Source organism: Pezoporus occidentalis, unplaced genomic scaffold (genome assembly GCF_034315485.1).
Source record: "Pezoporus occidentalis ecotype Australia unplaced genomic scaffold, CSIRO_AGI_Poc_V1 ctg17, whole genome shotgun sequence".
Classification (NCBI taxonomy): Eukaryota; Metazoa; Chordata; class Aves; order Psittaciformes; family Psittacidae; genus Pezoporus; species Pezoporus occidentalis.
The window spans coordinates 5,111,168-5,132,798 of NW_026913531.1; the positions used below are offsets into that span (position 1 = coordinate 5,111,168).

Sequence of the window (21,631 nt, forward strand, 5' to 3'; positions counted from 1 at the left end):
AGAAGTGCTCAGCACCCAGTGAAAAGGAGGCACCCATAAAAAGCAGACTGTTGCATGAAGTTACTGATTTTTTAATCTTCTGTTCTGCGTGACTTTTCTGTCCTGTGCAAACTGAGTATTGTCAATGATAATGCACACTGTAGCTTTATGTTTTCCTGAGGAGCTGATAAAATTTCTAAGAGGTGATAGCAACATTGATACTTAAAAACTGTGGAGGAGGGATTCTCTATTTCTTTTCATATTTGCATTAGAGAATTTAATGTAAAAATAATACAGTGGCATGTGTACATTCTTAGAATTACATGCTTTTTATTTTTTACAACTGAATGTTGAGCAGTTGGGTCCCCAGAAGAATGAGATGAATGAGAAGGGCATCCTATGGGGAAGGGGAGAAACAAAAGCAAGTGGTGATCCTCTCAGAAAGAGAGGAAATTAAACGTGACATTCCACTGCCAGCTGGGTGTTGCTTTGCTATATTGTCTCCATCAACAACTCTCTGCTTTTTTGATATTTTTTAGAATACTTCTGAAGTGAAAAATACCATTTTTTACCACTGCCCCCTCCCAGTAGTGTTTTTTTACTGTTGCATGACTATCAAAATATTGACCATCAGTAAAGCTGTTGTTACAAAACAATATTTACATTCTTTATGCTTGTCACTTTTAAATTAGTGAGAAAAGAAAATTGTGAAGAGGGTGGATGGGTAGATGAAGTCCATTCTTTGAATAGTAGATACTTGCAAAACAGCTGCTAGAATGAAATTTCCCCGGCTGCTCAGTGAGAGGATAGTTCAAATTGTAGTCAAAATTAGGATTGGTCCACCAGATTATGTGTGGGTGTGACAAATAAAAAAAGGAAATGCTTGGTAAAGTATTTTTACTTGTAATGTGAAACTAACCTAAAATAATATTAGAGGGTATTAAATTCTGTATGTTCCATTGGATCAGTTTCACTGGAATACAGAAAATAGTTCTGCTTGCAGTAATAGCCCAGAGACTATTTCTGAGACATTATTTTAGAAGAATGACTGAATTTGAAATACTAGTAGTAGGGAATACATGATGCTATGGGTGTGGTATGCATCTTTTGTCATCACGATTTAATATATTGGTCTAAATATGTGTCCATACAATCTTTACAGACTCCACGTTAGCATTCATTATGTATGGTTATGCAGTTGAAGAAGCACTTCCTTAGCAATTTAATGGAGACTTTCATGTTACTCAACTGTAATAGCAAACAAATCAGTGAAAACACGTGTGATTGAAACAGACTTGTGGGTTCAGCAGGGAAATTTAGGGCCCCATCTAACAACAGCATCCTTCAGCTATGAGAGAGCTGAATCTGCTTCCATAGTTTAATTCTGTGGGGTTACCTGAAAGCTGCCAAGAAGGCTATGGCAAACCAGCTGGTGATCTGCAGGAACATGGGAGGAAATGGGGTAGATGAAACAAATTACAATTCTATGTCTCTTTTAATGAAGAGGAAGAAAACCTGTGACAAAGGTTTTTTGTCACAGAAAACCTGTGACAAAGGGAAGGAATCTGTAGGATGTGAATGTAGACTGAGTGGTGATGCTTTTCCGGGGTGGAAAGTGGATGCTAGCTCTATAGGTAAGACTCTGGACTGGGAATCACATCTATTTTCCCACCCTGGCTTTGCCACAAAATTCCTTGGTGAACTAAGAAAGCAGTTACTGGCTTTGGCCTCTGGTTTTCTGTTCAGAAAATGGGATTCTGATCCCTTCCTCCCAAGGGTCTATGAGGTTAAATAAAAGGATGTTTATAAAGTGAGCTTATGTTGTTTTTATGGAAGAGGTGTGATTTCAACATTTTCAAACAATATTTTCAGTAGAGAAAGAACCTCAGATATTATATTTACTTACACAGTGATGCTGTCCTACATATATACTTTCTCCCAGTGGTAACATCCCACAGTAGTGGGAGGTTCTGTGTAAGTCCTCTTTTCCGGGGTGAGAGGCCACAGACACCCCGCAAAAGGGAGCCAGGGCTGGTTGCAAAGGGCCTCTGATACCTTCCAGCATGACATCCCTGCACCAAGCTCTGCTAATCCATGCTGCCTCTGCATGCTGGACACCCCAGGATGCTATGAGCACCTCCTGGGTGCACTATTCCTTTGGTACATAGGTGAAGGTGTGTCTGTTCCTCTTATCCTGAGTGAACTGGGTTCCCCTTGTGTATGTGCTCTGAGCCTTACCAAATACTCTCTGTGTATGTGTATGCTTTATGGAATAAATGCCTTCAACCTCTCTCTTCACACACACCCCTCCACCCCCCTTATTTTGGAGGATGTAGTTCAGCTGGTCCTTTTCAACCTTTTGTTGATAACAGCCTTTTTTTGTGCTGCCTGTTGCTAACTGCTTGGTGCTGCTCCGTCTCACCCTTCCCCCTTCTTCTTTTGGCTGAGAAAGGACACAGCATAGTTCCAGAATATATACTCCAATTCCAGCTATGAGACTACTGTACATCTGGTGCTTTCAGTCTCCTCTGTGCACATTGCAGCACACTGAACTAGGGGCGAGGTGGAAAAACGACCTGTCTCTGCACGGTGGGACATGGTGGTTATTGCAGAATGTGTCGCAGAGGCATCATGGCCAGGTGCAGGATCACCAGTGACACCCTGATGACCTCTTACCAAAACACAGGCGCCTGTCTCTGCTATCACTTTCTCTTGGGCAGCCCCGGAGCATGAAAGTTGTTGGTGGGGCATGCGCAGAGGTAGAAACACGGTGGGAGGTGGAATTGTGGTAGATGTGACTGATTTATGACAGAAGTTTCCTTTACAGTCATAAGGGGAATTTTGCTTGGTCACAGCAAGTTTGAACCCTTATGAAACAGCCTGAATCATTTGAAGTTAAAATAAAACAGAGAATGGCAGGGGGAGGGGCATGGCCCTTATGGAAAAAAAAAAAGGCAAAAACCAGAATGTTAAAATTATTTCCTCTGGTGTTGACTTCTTCAATGGGAATGTGATCCAGAATAGTTCCGGTGTGCAAGCCAACAGTTGTTTTAAGAATTTTTATTGTCTTCTTTTCTCTCTTCTCCCTCTCCCCCCTGCCCTGCTACTCTGCTCTGCAGATTTACACTGACTGGGCTAACCACTACCTAGCAAAATCTGGCCACAAGCGGTTGATCAAGGATTTGCAACAGGACATTGCAGATGGAGTTCTGCTAGCAGAAATCATCCAGATCATCGGTAAGACCAGGGCTGAGAGAAGCACTGCAGGCTGACTCCTTGCATGGGGGAATATATAATTCAAGTTGAATGTATTTAACAATAAGATGAACCCTGAATAATACTATTTGACTGGGTCCATATGTCTGATATTTGTGTGGTTCATCCTTGTCTTAATTTAAAAATATGTTTATGTGAGCATGTTTGGAAGTGGCTGTTTAACCATACTTTAAATGGCCAGAACTGTATCTTACACACTTTGAATTGTCAGAAATGAATGCTCCATTAAACCATATGTCTCCCATGTGTGCATTTTGTTAGTTGGAGTGGCTCATACTTTCTGGGATGCCTTGAAACTGTATCCTGACCCTGCAAAGACAATTGTGGAAGATTTCATGTCAGCAGTTATTTTGCAGGGGCTGAAGAATTAGCAGCGACCTCCTTCACACTTCCCCCTTTGCATGATTTGGCATGTGGAAGCAACTGCTGCTAACAAGGGTGTTGTTACTGTACGACTGAGCTTTACTTAGAAAGGAGCTCTGTCAACAAAACCCTGTGCACTTTATTGCTGTGTCTTTCCTGCTCTTCTTCTGCTTTTTCATTTGTTTTTATTCTTTTTTGTTCTTGTTGTTTTGGAATTTTAGGGGGTTTGGGGTTTTGGATTTTTTGGCCAGGGGGTGAGAAGGGAAGTTTTATCTCATTGTTTACTTCTGCTTTTCTCCTCACTGTATTGTTTAGCAAATGAAAAGGTTGAAGATATCAATGGCTGTCCCCGGAGCCAGTCTCAAATGGTAAGAATAAAATATATTTTTAGTCTGTGTTGGCACCTCTGCACTTTCCTAAAATGCCTTTTTAATAATGATTTATTTAAACTGTGAATAGTCTGTCCCACGTTTACCATAATGTCCTAATGCTCATATAGTGTTCCCAGTACTTTTTTTTTTAGCACATTTGCTTAGTGTTTGTCACTTCATTTCTGTGCTCACTAACTTTGAATCTTGAGGTAACTCAGCAGCAAAACTTTGTCACTTCTAATTAATCTAGAACTGCCTCAGCAGACCTGTTCTTCTGATGATCCAGATAACTTCATTTAACTTCCTTTTTAAGGGCAGTAAATCCAAGCACAAATTTTCAAGTGGAGTCTTTGTGTCTGGAAAACTGGTTTGATGAGCAAGACTTGCCAAATTATTTTTGAATATAAATAGCCTTTTGGATTGTCCACTGTAACGTCCAGTTAGATGCACTGACTCCAAGACTTTCAGAAATAGTACTTTAGTCATATAGCTCTCTGAGCTATAGCTGGCAGCTGCTTAAAGACATTTTAATACTCTCAGGCAAGAAGCATTTTGTGACTGTGATTCGTATGCAGTCTTATTAATCTTTTACTGTGTTTATGGCTAGTCAACGACAGTTAATAAGATAAAGCCTTAGAAGGCTGTGGAACCGACAGGTACAAAGTCTGAGCCTCAGTAACATCACCATGCATTTACTGAATCATTTGCAATACAAGTCATGCTCCCCCATGCTGAGGACTTTGCCTTTCTGATCACATCCAAATAGTACATGAATAAGGTGCACAACTGTGTAGCTGGCAAGGATTTTGGAATATAATGATTTGGATGAGCTTGCATAATAGCAAACTGCTGAAGCTAGGCTTAAAAATGGAAATGGAATAGGAAAAAAAAAGAGCTTGTTCGCTGCATTTTTTAAAGGGGGAAGGCATTTGCAGCTTTTTTCTGCAAAGATGTAAAAGGTAAAAAAAAAAAATTATCAGTGAAGTCAGTAATTGTATTTTTCTGCTGTTACTTTTCAGATAATGTGCAGACTTATTCCTATCTTTTTCTCTGGCTTTCAAGCTTTTTGAAGCAGTTTATAGTAAGAACATATGCAATTTCCTTAATAATAGTTATTATTTTAATTACTCATATTACAGCAGCACCTAGTGGCCCCAGCTGGGAACGCGGGGAACTCCAACAGAGAACTCTAATATTACACACACAGATCAAGAGATAATCACTCTCTACTTTAATCACATTAAAACCTGCCATTCCAGACAGACAAGACAAACAAGAAGAGGCAAAAGCACAGAAAACTGATATGGTTTCCCAAGGTTATGTAACTGGTTAGAGACCATCTAGGATTGCTTAGGGACCCACCGGTCTGATGTCTTTTGAGCTTCATTTCCATGAGAGAAATCTGAGCTGCAGAGAGAACTATTCACTTCAGCTTTGCATCTCCAAAGCAACAGCAATTGGGTGGGTACGTTCCCTGTTTACAGATAAATCTTTATGTGGCATAAAGGGATTCTGGATTTCATGTCTAGCTCTGATGCAGTTATGGGGGAAGCATGGTCAGTGCATGCCCATGCTGCAGCATGTGGGAATGTCTCAGCAGCTCCTTCCATAAGCCCATCTCTCAGCTCAGCCAGGTCAAAGAATATGTCTCAGGTGTTCTGAGGCTCAAACCTTGTACTTCAAAAGCTGCTGTACACAGTCACATATCAGTGTTTGCACAGTGGTAAGGTGTCACATTTAGCCATTTTAACTTACTAGATATATATTTATTTATCTTTCTTTGATTCAGTCTCTTTACTGCATTTTTGTATCTCTACAGTCTGATCAGACTTTTTTCCTGCCTTTTTGCATACCAATTTTATACTGCTGATTTATTTGACTGAACTAGGAAATTTAAAATGTACTGAAGTTAAAGTAGTTCAAATTTGTCAGCATTCCTCTCAGAACATTTTAGAGACCCCAAGTTTTGAGCCTGCTCTCCATTTGTTTCCTTTGGGTTGTGCATTGATCTAACCTAGATGAAGGCACCATCATATTGCCTTTTCAAGGAATTGAATGGCAGTGCTTAATTTTATTAGCCTACTCAGTTAATGATAGGGCAGTTCTCCTTGTATCATTGGACTCTTGGGTATCTGTAATGTGCAGAAAAATAATGTGGCAGAAGTCAAAGCTAGTTTACATGTTTGATTACATGTTTGATGTATGCCAGTATGTACCAATATATCCTGTTGGGATTTGTCAGAATATCAGCCATCAGACCAGCAACAGTCATGATATTCTTACAAAATGTTTGTTAGCCATTCAGTTACGGCTTTCTTTTTAACGTTTTTAGTTAATAAACCTCAAAAATCCCTCCACACTTTTCTTTCACATATGTTTTCATGATCCTCGCTCTCATAACTTGCAATTAAGGAGAAATGTTTTCTGTATTCATCTGCCATTTGATAGCCTTCCCAGGAGGGAAGCTTAAAAGAAGCTAGAAAGCACTGACATGGATTGTCTGCTTCTGGAAACACTTGATATCCTCTGTAGATGATATTGATATCAATTCATAATTAATCACTACCAATATTCCCAAATTCTGTTCCACACACCATTTGTTTTTTCCTCTTGCCAATGGCTTCATCTTTCAAATTATTTTTAAGGCATCTCGATTCAACTGTTACTTTAATTTGTAACATCTTAAAATGCTTATTTTAAATATGCATAAAATGCTTCTTTTTTTAGTTTAGTCAAGGCTATTGCAGTGTCTTGCACTCTATGCTTATGCTGGCAATGATATGTAAAATACTTGCAGACAAGTTGAAGTGGCTCTACAGGCCTAAGTTCTTAAAAATTAAAACCTGTGAACCTCAGCAGCATCCAGTTTCTGCATAGTTAGCTTTACCAGGAACCGCGTGGCTGTCATTATGCTCACACATTTGATATCACACACAGAATCTGAGAACCTGAGATGTACCAGGGAATAAATTATTTCATATAGAAATCTCAGAAACTTTGAATAAATGAAACTTGCTAGAGAATTGACAAGATTTGCTTGTTTGCTGAGTAAATGTACTGTGGTAAAAAGAGTTGGGTGTTTCTTGCAAATGGTTTTGATAAATACATTAAGGATGTTAAACTCTGTGTTTAGAATTGTCATAGAATGGTTTGGGTTGGAAGTGGCCCAAAAGATCATCTACTTCCTCCCCATCTGCGACAGGCAGGGCCGCTTTCCACTAGACCAGGTTGCTTAAAGCCCTATCAAATCTGGCCCTGAACACTTCCAGGGATTATAACGTACATTCTCTGTCTACAGTGTCATATAGACTGTTCTGCTTATCTGCCTGTTTTGTTCTTTACAACCATGCATTCAAGAAGGAATATGACACTACAGCTCTTTTTTAAATCATCTTTTTCAATCACTTCAATGGAAAATAATACCACATTCATGTCTATCTTTTCCTTGTATGAATATCTTTATTTAGAAGATAATGGTCTTTCAAAGGTTTACCTTTTGATTTCAACCAAAACCTAATTAATTTCTGCTTCTTTAAGCCATTTGTTTGTTTAATTTCTGTTATAAGTTCCCCATCATTAGAAAAAACAGGATAGTGTCCTGGATAGAAAATATGTTACGAATATTTTCTTTAATGGTACAAAGATAAAGAATCAAAATTTTTTGTCCTCCTGAACATATTAAAAATGTACTGGAAGATCTCCAGTGTTTTGACTCTAACCAGATCATACCAAACATATTGTAAGCATGCAGAGCATCAAATTTAATCCATCCTGGGGTACTGATGGAAAATGCAAGAGAATCAAAAAGCAGTGGACTGAAAATCTTTTTATGGTGACTTTTGCAGTATTGTCCCTAGAGAATTTTACAAAACTAATGTTTCTATTCTTTCCTCATGCAGTCTACAGTTTTTAGCTGCAGAAATAGTAATATAAATTCAGAGTTGCCAGAAATCTTTGGTATATTGCTTTTCAAGTTGATTTTTCCTTCAGAGATTGTTGTTCTCTTATTAGCTGTTTTTTCTTCCTTAGAATTAGCTCTTGCTATTTCCCATGAGAACAGTCTATGCCAGTACACATATGCACAAAAGCATTCTTAATTTCTATGGGAGTTGCATGAAAATACAAGGGAATGAGAGTCTTGTTTTGTCAGCTGTGCAGGTTTGGTGTGCTTAAATGAACAGAGCATGAGACAGTAGTCTCATTTCCATGGTGTATGCTTACATATTTAGTTTTCAAAAATTAAATTAGTAGCCTGAAGTGTATATCACTCTGTTCAGGCAAAGATGCAGCTTGTGTAAGAGATAGGACAAGAGAAACCAGCCAAAATAGAGTAGTTACAATCTTTGTTTAAAGATGTCAAAAGGAATGGCTTCTCACAATATGGGCAGGACAGAGTAAGAAACTCATTTCGCTGTCCTCTGTGGTAGGTAAGAGGTATCTGGGATTAAGTAATGGAGTAGCTTTAAGAGGGAAAAAATGAAAGTACTTTTAGAGAAGGATGGCAGGTTTACAAGAAGATATCTAGGGAAGTGATCTCAGTAAAGCCAGAGAAAAATTGGTAATAATTAAAATTTGAGCTCCTGTGAGACACTCCCTGTGTCTATAGATAGGAAAGCTAAAATTTTAGCTGTGTTACATAGAAAGTATCTGCAAGATAGTCATAGCTTGTGTGTGGGTGTTTGAGGGAGAACAACCTTGAAGAACATGCCCAAATGTGGGCTGTGTGGAAAGGATCAGAGGAAGATTTAGAGTTTTGCTCGCATTGGCAACCAGTGAGAAAGATAACTTTAATTTCAATGACAGCATTCTGATCTGGAACAGAGAAAGAAACAAGATTCTTCCTCCAGTGACACTGTACCTCTACTGTGGATTCTTGTAATCCAGGTCATTGACTATTTGGCATGCCCAAAGCAGGAATATACATAATTGTATCTGCCAGGGAAGTGTTTAATGTACAATATCAAAAACAGCATGTAGGGGCCTTTACCTTTTGTACACAACATGTGTACAGCTATGAGAAGGCTGGTAAGCATGATTTCTTCTCGATTCTGTCCACTTCATGGCAATACAGGTGGAATGCCATATGCTTTGCCTTCTTGTTTAGACTTAGCATGGGATTTTCCAATGTTATCTTAAAATTCCCCTCTGCTCTTCAAGTCTCCCTGTCTGCCAGGTGCGTTCTAAAAGAACTGGTCACACTGGAGATAAGCAGTCAGTCATGCTTGTGTTATGACAGAACTTTCTCTTATGGGCTTCCTAAGGTAAAGTAAAAGACCCTCTTATCTTGAAAACATGTTCCCTCTTGGAGGAGATCCTGCTCTGCCTTACTTAGAAATCCACGCTTGGATGTTTGTTCCCATTGATGAAACCAGTTTGGAGAAAAAATAGATCAAATGGCTCCTAGTTGCTCTTGATATGATAACTGTGCATATTGTCAATACCTTTGTGCAGCCTCAAGCCAGGGTATTATCCAGAGGGGAGTTTTTTGAGGACATTTTGCCATCAGTGAAGCTTAGCCTGTCCCTGCACATTACCCAGCTCTCAACAATTGCAACTCTTCCTTGGACTTTGTAAGTAGCGACAGAAATATCATGCTCCCCATTTCCTGGGATGAATTTGTCGTGGTAATGAAGAGTTTATATGTTCTTTGGTGTCTCTCCACCCCAGGGATTTACTTACCAGCTAATTCTGCATTTCTGAATCTAGTTTTTGTGGTTTGGCAGAGTAAAGCCTTATGGAATTCTTTCTTTGGAGTGAAGTGTGAGTAAATAAAAAAACATTGGAGCCACATTGATGACAAATACTTCTTTCGTTTCATGGTTTATTCTCTCCTACCTTGCAGCAGTGGCACTTCTAGAATGAAACAGGCTAAGCTGATATTAGCTCCATTATGAAAGGATCTAAACAGATACTTATCTATGAAGAAAATGACGTGCTGTTGTATGAAATACCTCTTTGGCTAGTTTGGATCAGGTGTCCTGTCTCTGCTTCCTCCTGGCTCCCCCTCCTCCCTGACAGAGCATGAGACTCAGAAAGTCCTTGGTCAGAGTAAACATTACTGAGCAACAACTAAAAACATCGGTGTTATCAGCGCTGTTCTCAGGCTGAGAGTCAAAAAAACACAGCACTGTACCAGCTACTAAGAAGGAGAAAAAATGACTGCTACTGCTGAACCCAGGACACTGTCCTCAGCTGTTCCAGGGGAGACCTTGGACATGTCTGACACATCCAGCCACTTGGCAATCCACTGTATACAGTCTACAAGATAGCTTTAGATTTGCTTGGCATTCACTGGGTGTTCAATCTGACCGTCTCACTGAGTTCCCCTGTATTTCGTTGGTTGGTAATAGGAGTGTAACTACTAGGATGCATTTTTGTTTATCTCTGCTCCAGGTTTATAGAGCCTTAAAGCTTATACCTGCTGAGAAATCCTGTGGTATACAGTTCATATGTCATGTCATGGAGCTCAGAGTAGCGAGAAATTAGTATCTAGCCTTCTACACATGCAGTCGCCACCTAGAAATAATGTGGATGGCACTAGGAATCTGTATTAAACCCTCTTCCATGTGTGGGGAAGTGTCCACTGTGTTGAACTAGTGTATTGAGCTTCAGGTTATACTTGAGTGTTTTTAATTTGCTCAGGGAACTAAACATTTTGGAGGGTGAAATGAGCCCTTTCAAACTCTTGAATCATAAAGGATAAGTGCAGGACAAAATTTTACAAGCTGACCTTCAGGACTGGACTCTCCCTCTCTGTTTTAGACATCAACAAACCCTTTTAATAAACTTGTATGTACCTTACAGGGGCCTATGGCTTTTCTGGGTAATCCTGTGTGCCGCAGAATTTAAAACTTTTCTGGTTAACAGCAATACACATAGGAATATCTGCAGTATAAAAATATGAATAGGTAAGGCAAATTGAATGGCTACAGAAAGCAACATGTCCTTCATCAGTGTAGAAAATGAAGTTTATTTTTTGTTTACAGATGAAATTAATGACTAGAATAAAAATGAAAATCAGAGTTTCAAAAACAGAGGTGTGTGGTACCCCAGAGAATAAAATAAAAGGGCAAATGAAGGTCCATTAAAGGATACATTATGTGAATAATTGTGGCAATACGAATGGAAAGAATAAAGAAAGGAAAGAGGACAGAATTTCTGTAAGGGTAAGGTTAAAGATGTTAACGTTAAAGATGGTTGACATTCAAGGATGAAGATGTTGCAATTCTGGTTCCAAGTTTTGCTGAAAGATTATTAATATTATTAACATAGTCAGTTTGAATAAGATGAGGGGAAGTTGGTTTAGCGTGGAACAGGCAGAGGAGGACTTTTTTCTGCTTCTGTGAACAAACTCTGAAATTTATAAAACCTCTAGGAATGGAAGAGAAAATATAGATGGGGTGAGAGCTGGACAGACAAGCAGAGTAACAGTTTTGTGGGAGAACAGGCATGTTTTTATTGTGAGGAAAGAGGAAGCTAAGGAAAGGATGTGAGAACTGCTGCAAGTGTTAGAACTAGTAGAGCATAATGAATGGGATGCTTCATCCATCCTGCCTAAGGATGTTCAGGCTTGGAAAGGAAAGGCAGAAGGCAACCAAATCATCACTTTTTTTTGATATGATTTGATTCTGGTTTGGCTTTTTGTTAGACCTCTTTATTCTACACTGAAACAAGTAGTTCTCTTTATATCCAGAGAAGATTGAGAACATTAAAAGAACCACAGGATTTATGACAATTCCTCTTCACAGAGCGACTCAGAGTTACTCACTCGCATCAGGCACTGAGATGCATATTCCCCTGAGTCACTCACATTTGACTGTCTGAAGTCATAAAAGAAAATGCCACAGGAACACGTCCTGGGTATTATTTTACTAGGCTGGGAGAACATTATTCATTAAACAGAAATTGTATGCTGCTATTAGCTTTTTTGTTTAGGCCTTCAAATTCCCAGTCCTCATAATGTGTGGAATCACATGAGAATAACTCATCTAGATGTTAATGAAATAATCACATCAATAAGAAGTACTTGTACTATGATGGTATCCATGAAACATACTGAGATATTAGGTTGGGGTTGGATTGCTTGTTTAGAGTTGCTTGATTAGGGCTGGGATTAAGTTTATGCACATTTTGCTTTTGTAGACCAAGACTGCTGAACTCAGAAAGATCTTTTTGTTCCTTAAAATCAACTGTTTTCCTTCATACCTCCTCCCCCCACTCCTGCACGTCCCCAGCAATTCCTTGAACTCTCCCTCCCTTTAATCTATATCTGGAATATTCAAATACCATGCAACTGATGCATGCCTATCTCATGTCTTCACCCATCTCGCAACTGTGTTTATCAGGAATGTCATTGGATTAGAAACTTGATTTAAACAGTATTGGGAGGATACAGAGAGATGATTTCCCCCCCCGTCTGGAGTTAGCTTACTATGCTCTTCAATTTTTTGGGTTTTCTTTTTCCCTGGAGTTTTGGAATTGATCAAATATATAATTGTGATGCAGTTGCTTAGACAAAGACATGATGAATAAATGACCTTAAAACCTCCATTAGTAGAAATTCACTGGAAATTTGTAACATGAACATGCGGTTAAAATACATACATACAAATTGAGTATGACATGCGTTTTAGAAAGCACCTGTTGGGTATAGTCATTAATACTTTTTTTCCCCAGATAGCAGCAGCAGGATTACAGTAAATATGTGTGCTTCATGATGATGTATTTTTATCATATTCTATAGGGAGTGAATGTTATAAATATTAGGAATGTCTAGAATGTTCAAGGGATTTAAAAATAGAGAAGAAAGTGCGTGATGTTTAGCTGAACACCAAAAATGCATATTTAAGCTGAACAAGAAAATAAACAACATCTCTGAAGTGGTTTTATTTTACAGTATATCCAAACAAGGCTTTTTGGTAAGTTTGAGAATTTGTCATCTTTTATAGATTTTTATCAAATGTCTGATTATTTTGGAACTGTGGCAAAATGCCCATTCTCTTGTGGTTATAGTTGAGGACTTCTATTTAAAGATTTTCTAACCACTCCCTTTACAATACTTCTGATCAGACTGTTTTTATAATTTTGTGTGCTATATGTTAGTTAAGAAAGGTTATTGCTCCATGTCTGTGAAGTCTTGAATTTCCTCAGAGAGGAACATTTCTTAACACTAGAGTCCCATTATCTCTCACTTATTCTTCCTCCTAAAATAACCTGCCACTGCCTATCTGTCTTGACAATGGGGATTGAATTCTGCAGCTTCAGTAACATGCAAGACTACCAAGAAACAATGTGGACCTGTGTTTCAGTGTGTAGTGCACACATATGGATATGCATCCATGTGAAGTACTGTGGGGAGTTCTGGTGAACCCCAGTGATTTTATTCTTTTTGAAAGACGTTTAAGTAATTTGCTCTGCCTCTCCTTTGTGAATGAAGTTTTGTGGGAGCTTTGATATTCGGGAGCTTTGACAAATCATTGTATTTTCTGGATTTCCGTAAGTTTGAGATTGCCACTCTTCTACAGAGTTGACAGAGCTACTGTCTCTGTTCCTTAGGGTAAGCCAAGGTGTATTAGACATATTTTGAGATTAAAGAATTGATTTCTGCAAACAGTAAATGAGGGCACACAACAAATATGAATATCATCATCTTTTATTTGGTTGGGCTGGAAAATCCAACTATTGGGAAGATGTTTTAATAGAGATACAGGAACTGTGCATCTGTCCATAAAATGACATCTGTGGTGTAATGTGTAAAGCAGTAGAGGGTGCCAAAAAGCAACAAGTTGTGGCTTCCATTGTGATTAGTGGAAAAAGAAAGGGATTGTAACTAGCAATGTTAGGGTGGAACAGGGTTTTGCATTGTGAATTCAGATGCACGAAGGGAGGGAAGACCTCACACTTCTTGTAATGGTTAAGCATTTACATATGCTTAAAAGTAACACTGTCCAATAAATTGTCAAGCTTTTGGAGGTATTGTGTAGTACATTATACCTAGGTGACAGTGCTTGTCACTGAATCATCTTTTAGTGGCTATACATACCAAGTATTTCAAAGCTTGGCCTTATAGCAAAGAGGCTGACAAGACAGGAGGATAATAAAATAAAACAGAATGTTCCAACGATGCAGTGTGTTAATTGCAAACCAACACTGTAATAAAAACCATACTGTCCTTCTATATTTGTAATCATTCAGCTCATTAAAAAAGATTTGACAACCTCCCCCTGCTCTCCTACTGGAAAGTCAAATGCCAAAATTTTGATGTCAGAGAAAGACTTTTTGTCAGCAATACTGCATTACTTCCAGAATATATACAATTTAATGTTAGAAAATGAAGGGAAATAACAGACAGTAGGTGCATACTGAAACAACTATGACAGTCGGGATGTCTTTTCCCACTCTGCTGTTGATCTTTGCTGGAACAGGAGTTGCCTACATCTGCTGCAGCTAAGTGCTAGCCTGTTTCAGGGAAAGAATGCCAAATCTGCTTGATTTTACAGTGTCTTTTACAGATTCACCATTTTGGAATTCCTTGACTTTTATGCAGATTAACCCATCTAACCTTCCGCTTTTGTTTGGCAGTAATTATCCATACAGAATAAACTCCTCTTTGAACCCTGTTGCAAATCCACCTGCAGCCTCTCCCCAGTGCCCTTGTGCTGGCACATGTGAATGAGCGCACACTGCTGCATCAGAGCAGTGGTCCCTCAGGTCAATATTCACTCTGAGAATGACAACGTGAGAGGTGACTTAGTAAGAACAATTAACCTTGGCAATTTTTTTTATCCATCTTCCTCCTCTTTCCCAAATATCTAAAGTTATTCTATTAGGGGGATTAGAGGGTACTTCTTTGCTTGCTCTTTCAGTGTTCATTTATGCACTACTATTGTGGTCATGATTTATTCCATGAAATGTCAAAATTAATTATCCTGTATTTCTCAGATAAAAATTCGTATCTCCTACAATCATGCAGATAGCCATGGGACTATGTGTACAGTAGTCATGTTTTTTCATTAATTGCAATTACTGCTCTGTCAACCTGCTCCTGCTGTCAGGACTCCATGGATCCAACCGATCTGGAATGGCATGAGGTGCCATTAGGCAGCTGAAATTCTGTATTACAACAGGTTTTAGCAACACTGAGCTGGACTTAAATTCTCATGGTAACTCTAAATATAGACTCTGTTATAGCTGGTGACCCTATTATGGGCAATACTATTGAGGTATACATAGGTAAACTGGCTTAAGCTAGCAGTAGAACAGGCAAGTTGTCACAAAGACTGCTTATTTCAACAGCATTAACTAATCCTTTTTCATGTAAAGGCTTTAGATCTGGTTAATTAAAATATTAACACAATCTTCTTTTTTTTTTTTCTTTTTTTCATATACGTTGTCTGTTTAAATCCCCTGTGACCTGAAACTTCATATGCAAATCTTTAGGATACAGTGCAACCATTTTTGTTTCAGCAGATATAAATATATAAATACAGTAATCTATTTGGCAGCTTTGTGATATGCAGGAATTATTTAAAATGCTCCTAGTCTGAGGAGTCTGTTGACCATATGATCAACAGATGATCATATGACATAAATCAGAGCTATACTTACTTTCAGTTGGCCCAGTGTCTGGATATGAATTAGTCTGGGCAGGGCTCAGTTTCAAAGTCCATCCAAGATACTTTTTTTGATTTGTTAGGACCTGATTATATTCAGTCTCACAAATTGATCACAAATCAATTTTTGCTTTTTGAAGAGTTTATAGAAACTTAAAGCATTTGTTTACCTATGCAGTTTTTAGCAATTCTCTCAGGTGGCATCCTGACCAGCATCAAACCTGTGTAGTACTAAAAGCTGAAGTCTTCCTGAAATAGAAATACGTTTGTATTTTAGCTTGTAGCTTTTGTCAGTCTTTAATTCCATAATAATTAGAATATGCTTTGTTTAGGCTTGTATTGTCAGCTAATTGGACCCTTGTCTGAATTATTCATACCTCTTGATTCTTTGGAGTTTCTTTGGAATTACAATGGGAGCATACCAATGACATTTCCCTCTAGGGAAAAAATGCGGCAAGAATTTTCTTTGTCCCAGTGGTTACTACACTGGAGAGCTGAGATCTATTTGCACGTGAAATAAATAACAGTTCATGAAGTTAGATAGCTACAGTTTTGTGTATTCTAGCTGCACACAACTAGCTAACCAGCATCCCAGTCTTGTGGGCTGTTGTGCCTGTCACAGATTTTCTAATTCCTCCCAATAATAACTCTAATTTAGGTTTGAGGCTTTTTGTAAAAGCTGTCAGCTCATGGACAGATTAGCAATAGCACTCCACAGTAAACATATGTGCAAGGGTGTCTTCACAGTTCTCGTATATATAAGGCTTCTGTTTGGATTTCTTAGCATAAACAGTTTCAAAAGATTTATATCATTGCATCGTATAAATTACTGTATTTGAAGATATTTCCTCCCTCCAAAGCCCAGTAAATGCTTATTTATCAAGTAATACTGGCTGTATTTTGGAACTTGAAAACACTTGGATAACTATTTAAAAAGTTGCTTCCTCCTACACTTCACACATCATTGGCTACAACTAGATTGAAGTGACAACAAGCAATAAGTGCTTGTTAAGGCCTCATTTTATAGGCTCAAGCACTTCAGAAGTTTCTATTACAACATTTGGGTAAGAAGTCAAGAAAAAAAATCCTGTCCCTATTGAGTTTAAAAGCACATATCCCATTGCCTTCCGTGATTCCAAATCTAGACACCAGATCATGTGGAAAAATTTTCCCATGTTTGTGAGGACATAGCAAAGAGATAGGTAACTGTGAAGGATATTTACTGGCATCATATGAGAACATATACAGCATGACCTAGTATTTTCTTGTATATTATGCTAAACAAGGTATAAAAAACAATGACCAAGTACATTAGCAAAAGTGAAAGCCTGAGTCTGAGCCTTTCATATTATAGCTATGGCTTTTAAAGATGTCTCATTTAATTTGAGTAGTTTTAATAACCTGTAACATCAATTCAACATCTGTTTTGTTTCTTTTGAATCTTTTTCTGTAGGGCTTAGGTCAGTTTGAGTCAGTAATGCAAAAACGAAACTTAAAGGAAAAACAGTGACTTATATTCTCTCCTGCATTTATCTTCCTATGTTCTAGCTGGAGCACTAGCCATATAACTTTAGATCTAAAGAAATCTCTGGGTTTTACTTTTAGAGGTTGCTAATAACAAGTATTTTTATCACTTTTCTTCTGATGAGGTCGATGTTCTATAAATATTTTTCAGAGTAATATGCAAAATATATCTAATTAAAAAGACATCTTGAATATATACAAAATCAAAAGGCCAGAAGGATAGGAACGAATTTTCAGTGTCTCTCCTGTGCAAGCAGTAGCATTAAGACTTCTGGTGTAGTCAAAAGGGGGTCTTAAAAGAACATAAAGTGCATCTGGATGGATTCCATTTGCAAAGCTCAAGAGATGCTGTGAAATGCCTCATTGTTTACCTGTTCTCTTCTCTTTTAAAGGATTTATCCAATCACAGGTTGTAATTGCCCTTATTTCTAAAAGATGCTGGTTTTGATGAGCTAAATGAAATTGCTATGTACTAAATGGTGCAGTGGTGAAGGAGAGAACTGGAATGCTTTCAAAGGTTTAATTAAACCTAGTAAATGAGCACTCTGTTGTAGACTCTCTTTTGACCTAATGGAGAGAAACTCCCTTTTTTAAAGAAGCGTGTGTTTTCACATTGCCCTCCAATTTTCAGAAGTTGCCAAATTCCATAAATATTTAGACATTCGGTACCTTGCTGACTCAGAAGAGTTACATAACTAAAAAAAAACTAAAATTGTAGGCAGGCTCACTGAAGTGATGCATTGCTTTAAAAAAGCACTGTTTAAACAGAGTTCCTTTTATTATTGCCTTAAACCCCATCATCCCCAGGTAATATTTATCTTCAATTTTGTGTTCTTAGTGCATGTGTAGAGCTCTTTCACAGTGGTGGTGGTGGCCACAGGTTTGTGGAGATGAAGGGTAGGGGGTTACTTTGAGATTCTAGAAGAGCATTTTTGCCTAGTCTTTGCTGTTGACCCATGCTGCTGCAGAGTCTTACTTTAGCTTTCTAAGAAATTAATGCAAGATACTGATATACTTCCATGGTTTTCTGAATACAAATCCAGGATTCTATTCTAAGACCAAATCCAGCACTATATATTACAATCATCAATCCAACACTTTCTTCTCACTATTTCTATTGCAGCAACACAAAAGCACTTCAGAAATTACCATCATTGTATTTTGTGCTTTGCAATGTCTGCTGTAGACTCCTGTGTAGCAAATGCCGACAAGACATAGAGAGTGTGTAGAAAGAAAGACAAGAGAAGCAAGATCACATGATGGTCTAGGTGAACAGAGTAAAATTTTGCATTCTTATGTGTTTTTTTTTGTTGCTTATGGATAGAGGGGGTTTTGTTTTGTATATGAAATGATCTGCAGATGTTCATAATGATCTGCTTGGTCATCTAAAAATTATGATTATGATTAATGATTTTGTTTAAAATAATTAAATTGTTCATGAACTTGTTGATGTGTACAAATAGAAAAAAAAAAACAACCTACCAAACAAATTCTATTTGACATTACAGAGATTATCTCACATCCACCCCAAGCTTTCCAAGCACCAGGTCAGGGACTAGGTGAAAGACCTGCAACAATTGTCACATTCATGTTCCTGACAGGACTGACAATAATACATGCCAAAAGGGATCCATTTCCCACTGTAAAATTTTCTTAAAAACAATACACACCCCAGCTCGTGCTCTGACCTCAACAGTGACCTCATACATTCTTTTATCAGCAGGTCAGTACATATGTCTGTTGAATTCTCCAAGTATTTGAGATGTTAATTTGTTTTCACATTTCTGGGTTTACTGGTCATGTTTCGTGTTTGGACTACATGTTGGAAGAATCTGATGTGCATGTTCCTTAATATCTGCTGGAAAAGGAAGTAGAAGGTATTTCAGTTTTAAATAAAACCATCATCTTTTCCTCAAAAAACACCACTAATAATTAAATAACTCCAGCATCATTTCCTAAAAATTTTTGCCTGGGAGGCCTTCTACATACCAGTAGTTATTATCCTCTAAGGTAAAATTCTCCCCAAATGCCTCCAGTAAATCAGTTTTTAATTTGCATATACGATCTCTTATTGCAAAGTCAATGCTTAGTTTGGAACAGTTTGTTGGGCTGATGTTACATGCGTCATTGATATTTTTATTGAATGCTACTTAAACTGTGCTATTACAAGTAATGAGGAGTTAGTTAGAAAAAAGCTAAGCTGAATGTGTGTGCGTGTCAGTGTATTCTGCTTAACACCCTAAAATGCACTATAATTTCCATAGAAAAGTGGAATGTGCTTTGCATCTGGGTGAGGCAACAGGCCACGTGCAACAGCAAGTAAGCAGAACACACGTAGTATCTCCCAGCAGGACTGCTAACACCTGTTTTAGCTGGGTGGGTTTTCAAAGCTACACCGGCCATGGAAACTTGATGTTGCTTTCCAGTATAGCTAGAGAAAATTACGGCAATAAACTGTCGTGTTCAGAGCTTGTGGGAAATAAATTATCAGAACATAAATAATGTGATTTTTAAGTTTCTGCTCTTCTTTGTGCTTTTGCAAGTTTTACTGGCGAGTTTATCTCCCAATTTTCCTTTTCTTCAGTCCATTTCCACAAGGTGAACTGAGAATTCATGGCAAATTTCATCCAGTCTCAGTAGCCTTTGGTTAAGGGAACAGTGCAACGTACTGCCTGCCTTACCAGCATCTTGCCCAGAGAATATAGATGTGAAATTTGAAGAAGTTCCTTACTCGGGTCACTAAGTTTTGCATTAGTCTGAGCCACATTTTTTCCCATTACATTTACTTCAAGTTTTTAGGAATTGGGTGTATTCTGTGCTCTTAATAAATGTCCTTATTAAGTAGTAGTAGTAGTAGTGGTAAAAATATTTTTTATTACATAGTAATACTATGTACAGTTTCTTCACAGGAAATCTTGATGGAAATATAAGGACTTTCAGACAGTCTGGCACAGCAATAAAAAACTTTTAGTAGTAATTTAGTATGAACATTTATATATGTTAATAAGCAACTTTAAAAATGCAGGAGACAAGAAAAGAGATGGCTTTCTTTCAGATGTGTTAAACTAGTATAACCTGTGCAATATAATTAAGAAACCAGTTTGCTTGTTATTGTTCAATTATAATACATGTAAAATAAGTCCATAGGAATTTATTTCACATTGTTCCCTTTGAAAGTCTTTAATTCTACTCCTTTATTGTAGCTAGGGTACAGATAAATTTGAAGGAAAAAAAAGGCATTTTCTGCAGCAGGATCATCTCTTTTGGAATACCTAGGAATCAGCTATTGTGGATAAAATACAGCAATACAGTCTAGTGAAAATATTACAACAGTTTTGTAAGTAAAATTTCATGTCATCTTTTCACAGAAAGCAGATAAAACAGTAACGTCAGATCAAATGGGGTGCATGGCATAGTAGGTGTTTCTTATAATGATTGAGGTTACTGATTGGTACTTTTCAAAACAATTAATGTAAGTCTTACTATGTTATAACAACTTTTTATAATAACCTCTTATAGATTAAATGCATTCTGCGCCACAGAATATGTACAATTAAGGTTTTTTCCTGTATTTTGATTTTATCTTTGATTGATCTTTGTAATTTTTCCTAAAGACATGAGCAGATCTTCAGATGTGCCAAGCATCTGTTTTCAAGTGAAGCCCAGGCGGTTCTCATTACTGAATATTGCTTCAGTGATCATTTAAGAATCACCTAGACTCACAAAGTGTTGAAAGTTTGGCATTTGGAGTATGGATAGTCAGGGGGATAAAGACATTGGACTGGGTAATCCATTTTGGTGTACCAGTTTTAATCTGGAAAGATGCTTTTGACTTCAGTTGAACCTCTTTGGTATAAGCCAGCTGTCAGAAATGGGTGTTTGTGTCCAATATGCAGCCTTACAAAATCATAGTACATATAGTTATGTACAAAGCAAGTGTGACAGTAAGTAGAATAGCAGGCAGTGCACTCAGATATCACTTGTTTGAACTGGAGAAAGTTGTTATGTTGTTTGATTTTTTTTTTTTTTTTGGCGAAGAAAGTATTGGGCCTGTGACTAATTTGCACATAGTAAAAAAAGCTGATTGTCCACCTGACTGGATTATAAAGTCTGGCTTTGTTAAATAATCATAATGATAAAACTGAAGAAAAAACATATGTCAGTATAGAATTGCAAGCATGTCCTCTTTACATCTTTAACTTACATCTTTCTAGGCCTTTGCTTTAAGGAGAAACAAAACAGGAATACAAACTAGTGAAACCAGCTGGGAAGAAAAACCATAAGGAACAAAGTTACAAGTCAGACCAAAAATCTGGGTGTTTCCCACACCACGAGTGAGTTGTCAACAAGTCACAATGTGTGCAATGGATGAGTCAATTAAGAACAGAAAGTGAAATAAACTTGTCCTCAGTCTCTGAGAGCAGCTTTAGGCATAGCAAGTTGTGGAAGACTATACATTTGGCAAAAAATATTAGACCTTTTAGGCAGTGTGTGTGTGTGACGTTT

At 37.8% G+C, this 21,631-nt stretch overlaps 1 protein-coding gene across 10 annotated transcripts in view; it reads left to right on the top strand.

The window, feature by feature from the left end:
• The window catches only part of NAV3 (neuron navigator 3), a 540,674-nt gene that overhangs the window by 350,631 nt on the left and 168,412 nt on the right, over positions 1 to 21,631 (top strand). For all 10 annotated transcript variants that reach the window (XM_062613809.1, XM_062613807.1, XM_062613808.1 and 7 more), the window contains 2 exons: positions 3,099 to 3,216; positions 3,934 to 3,986. In XM_062613809.1, the coding sequence (XP_062469793.1) occupies positions 3,984 to 3,986 (3 nt within the window). In that variant the 5' untranslated portion in view covers positions 3,099 to 3,216; positions 3,934 to 3,983. The remainder of the gene's footprint in view (positions 1 to 3,098; positions 3,217 to 3,933; positions 3,987 to 21,631) is intronic.